Genomic DNA, 4,009 nt, shown 5'->3' with positions numbered 1-4,009 from the left:
GATTTGGAGTCCAACCCCCAAATTTGGGGTGGAATCTCTGGGATTTGGAGTCCAAACCCCCAATTTGGGATGAAATCTCTGAGGTTTGGAGTGAAAACTCTGTGTTTTGGGATCCAACCCCCAAATTTGGGGTGGAATCTCTGGGATTTGAGATGCAAACCCCAAATCTGGGGAGAGATCTCTGGGATTTGGAGTCCAACCCCCAAATTCGAGGTGAAATCTCCGGGATTTGGAGTGAAGTCTCTGGGTTTTGGGGGTTCAACCCCCCAGTTTGGGGAAAGATCTCTGGGATTTGGGGTCCAAACCCCAAATTTAAAGGTGAAATCTCTGGGATTTTGGCTCCCAACCCCTAATTGTTTCCGCTCAGTTTTCCAAATCGAACTTTCCTATTTCTAAATCCAGGAAGGGCAATTCCTTTGCCACTCTTTATTTAGGTACAGGTTGTCCCCTCTCAAATAACAGGATGATGCAGATACTCATTCGGTATAAAATAAATATATATAAAAAAAAATTAAATAAATAAATATTTCCCGCAATAAATTTTGGCGGGAAAAAAGAGAGAGAGAAAAGAGACGCTTTTGGGACATTTCAAACTCTGGGTAAACACTGTTGAGAAACAGGCTGAGAACAACCCACCCCCCGGGGATGATGATGATTATTTTTCTTGCTCTTGAGCCCAAACGTTGCTTTTGCTGCGCCCGGGATTTTGAAACTCTGGTGAAAATTCGTTTGGGTGAAGAAAGGGACAAAAAAAAAGGGAACTGCTGGAAAACCGTCGCGGGCTTTGAATGAAAGGTCATTCAAACAGAAGGTCCTTTGGCAGTGATGAAATATCTGCTCTCCAACTCAACCCAAGAGCTTTTGGCCAAGGATTTCCGGCACAGGGAGGTGGGAGTTCGATCCCGTGCCGGGAGCTTGTACCTGGGTTACCAAAATTGGATGAATATGGAATCAGAGGGTAGAATTTGGGTTGGAAGGGACCCTAAAATCATCTGATTCCACCCCCCTGCTGTGGGCAGGGACAACTTCCACCAGCCCAGGTTGCTCAGAGCTCCATCCAGCCAGGCCTTGGATACCTCCAGGTGTTCCCAAGGTATCCAACATGTCCTTCAGCCTCACAAGACTTGTCTAGTCCACCAAGAAACACAGAATTCTGGTGCTGTAGCAGCAATAACAACACTAATGAATATTAAAAAGGACAATAAACCCCATTCCGGGGTGTTGACTTAAATCACTTGCTGCATCAACCGGCTTTAATGAAACTCCTCCTTTTCTGGACAAATCCCTCCTTGGTCCTCAAGCAGCTGCTCTCGGGTTTTTTGGGGGCCCCTGCCTGCAACAGTGTCCCCTGTCACCCCTCCTGGCCCTGCTCTGCCACTCTGCAAGCACAGCCCCCCCCCGAGGTTCGCTCTGCTTTTTATCAGGAGCACAAAATTTCCCTCCACACCCCCCCCCTCAGCGACGGAGCCTTCCTGTGCTACAGCGACTGTTGCACGAGCTAAAAAAAAAAATTAAAATAAATAAATAAATTAAAAAAAAAAATAAAAAAAAGGGCTGACGAATCGCAGGAAGATCCTCCTCGTTATTTTAGCAGTATTGCTTCCTCTGCCCGCTCGGGGTGCTGAGCGATGGCAGCTGCCGGAGCAAGTTGGCCACGTCTCAGAGCTCTCAAGCCCTTCAGCATCTCCCCCCGCCCGGGCGAGAAGGTGCTGCGAGCTCCGGTGACTCACACGCGGCTCTCTCTTGCCATTCCCGGTGCCAGGAAACACAGATGTAGAACAACTTTGGACGCGGGGGGGGGGAGAGGAAAAAAAAAAGAGCCGGAGCGAGGCAGGAGAAGAGCTGTGAAACATTTGGGCATCCTGCCCCGTGCCCGCGTCCCCGCCGGGTGCCATCCGAGCTGCTGCCGGTCGGGACGAGCCTTCCGCATTCCCGAACCCGATCGTTAACAGGGATTAACTCCTGACTCATGCCGACCCCGCCAGCGAGGCCGGGAAATAAGTCTGGGACTATAAAGAGTCGTGAAATGTTGCTCCCTGGCCGAGCCCGAGGAGCGCAGCGGTCCCTGTGCCACCCTCGGGGGCACGGCCCGGCTGCGCAGGAGGGATGGGGAGGGCAGGGGAGAGGGGAAAAGTTCATCCGGAGCGTGAAAATATTTAGGAAGGCGGTTCTAATGGAGCAGGAGAGCTCCTCGGGCCAGCGAGGTGAATAAGGGGTGAATAAGCCGTGACTAAAACCCGGCGGCTCCGCGGGGGCTCTGAGAACGGCACCCGGAGCCTCTGGGGCGCTGCTTTAAGAAGGGCGGGCGGCGGGTGAAGCCTTTCAAGTCCCCCCCTCAGCCTTTTCCAGAGCGTTTCCCCCCTCCAAGATTCCATCGATCCCCCCTGAGAGCCCCCAGCGTGGCATCAACTCCTCGCTTTGCCCACGCGAGCCGCAGCAAACTTTTAAGCGGGTTTCTAAGCTTTGCCCGGCTTTCCCCTGGTGGGCATGCCTTTAGTCAGGCTTAAAGTCCAGCCTAAGTGAGGAGGCAGCATCACGCCCTGCTGTCTCCCTGCCTGCGAGACGTGTCGTTGGCTGCCGGCTGTCATTTGTCATGGCAGCGGCTCAAAAAAGTCCTAATCCTGCCCAAAAAGAAAAAAAAAAGGATCGGGAAAGGGGCAGCTTGTGCTCCCACCGTTGTATCTGCAGTAATTCACAATAGTCATTCCAGCACACTTTGATTTATGAAGAGCAAATTCACAAGCACGTTTGAGCAGCTTCGTTTGAGCCCTCGTTATGATCTCCCTGACGGGCCGATAAGTAACGAGATGATGTTCCTGCAAGCTCGGTGTTGACCTCCAGGAGAGAGCCTCAAAGCCAAACTGAAGTGGGAAAAAGCATGTACCACAAGCAAAAAAAACCCCAGACAACTCTCCAAACGTGCATTTGCTCTGGCATGGGAAAGTCAAAAGTACATTTAGAAAATTCTGAATGGCACTTACCTCTCAAGAAGTGCTGGTAAGAAGGAAGTGACTCAAATATGCTGTTCGAAGCCATTGTTTCCTCTTTAAAACTCACTCTCCCTCTTCACTGGGAAGGGATCTATGATTTCTTCCACCTTGGGGAGTGAAAAATGAAGATGGGTCATTGTTGCCACCACCACCACCACCACCCTCCTCCCGGCCATCGCCGCTCGCTCGGCACGAGGCGGATCGAGGAGGTTCTTTTTTTTATTGGCTAGAAAAAACCAAGAAATCGTTTCTTAAAAAGAAGCAAAAAGCAAAAAAAAAAAAAAAAAGAAAAAGAGAGAGAGAGAGAAAAAAAAAAAAGAGAGTGGCTTGGTTGTGGTTGCTGATGCTTACCACCCTACGAAACCCTGTGGTTTGCAGTCGGCAGCGGCTTCGCCCTCCCTTGCTGACCAATCTCCCGGACCCGCTCTCGTGTGACTGCCTCAGCACCCAACTTGTGGTTCTGTGGTTGTTTATGAGGGCCCAAAGAAGTGTTTCACACAACCAAAATTACAAATTTAACTGTTCCCCTTTTTCCACGACCTGCCTCCATTGGTCCCTCCGGGTCACGTGACGGGAGTGATGTCGAGTTGCTTCTTTTTTTTTTTTTCTTTTCCTTCTCCCCCCCCCTCGCTTTTTTTTTTGTTGTTTTTTTTTTTTAGCTTTCTGAAGTCATGCCCTACCCACTCCACCTGCCCTCCCCGGGGCTGCTGCAAGGCAGGGATGGGAGTCTGCTGAGGGAGGGAAAAGCAAAGTGACTCACCAGCCCCTGATGCTCCCAAATGGTCTTTGCTGAGTTAGTTCAGCTCGCTTTGTTTGGTTGTTTGTGGTTTTTGGAACTCCTGATTATTTTGATAGAGGGTTTCATTGCTGCTTATTCCATAGTAATTCAAACCTGGGTATTGGGCAGGATGTGCAACTCATCCTGTGAAACATGAGGGATCAGCTGGAGGGAAGACCACTGGCTGGGGAGAGAATGTTGTAAAAATATATATATTTTTAAAAAATATGGGGAAAAAAAA

The 4,009-nt window shown here is 50.1% G+C and overlaps 1 protein-coding gene across 1 annotated transcript in view; it reads right to left on the bottom strand.

Moving 5' to 3' along the window:
• The window catches only part of RUNX1 (runt related transcription factor 1), a 189,516-nt gene extending 186,094 nt beyond the window's left edge, over positions 1–3,422 (bottom strand). Inside the window, exons 1-2 of the mRNA XM_027701767.1 lie at positions 3,342–3,422; positions 2,982–3,097 (exon numbers count right to left, since the gene is read on the bottom strand). Coding sequence (XP_027557568.1) covers positions 2,982–3,036 — 55 coding nt within the window. The 5' untranslated portion in view covers positions 3,037–3,097; positions 3,342–3,422. The remainder of the gene's footprint in view (positions 1–2,981; positions 3,098–3,341) is intronic.
• Positions 3,423–4,009: the final 587 nt, after the last annotated feature.

This window comes from Neopelma chrysocephalum, unplaced genomic scaffold (assembly GCF_003984885.1).
Source record: "Neopelma chrysocephalum unplaced genomic scaffold, ASM398488v2 Primary Assembly neopelma1_166, whole genome shotgun sequence".
NCBI classification, from domain to species: domain Eukaryota; kingdom Metazoa; phylum Chordata; class Aves; order Passeriformes; family Pipridae; genus Neopelma; species Neopelma chrysocephalum.
Note: the sequence above shows the minus strand (reverse complement) of the source record. Positions and strands in the feature narration are given on the sequence as shown.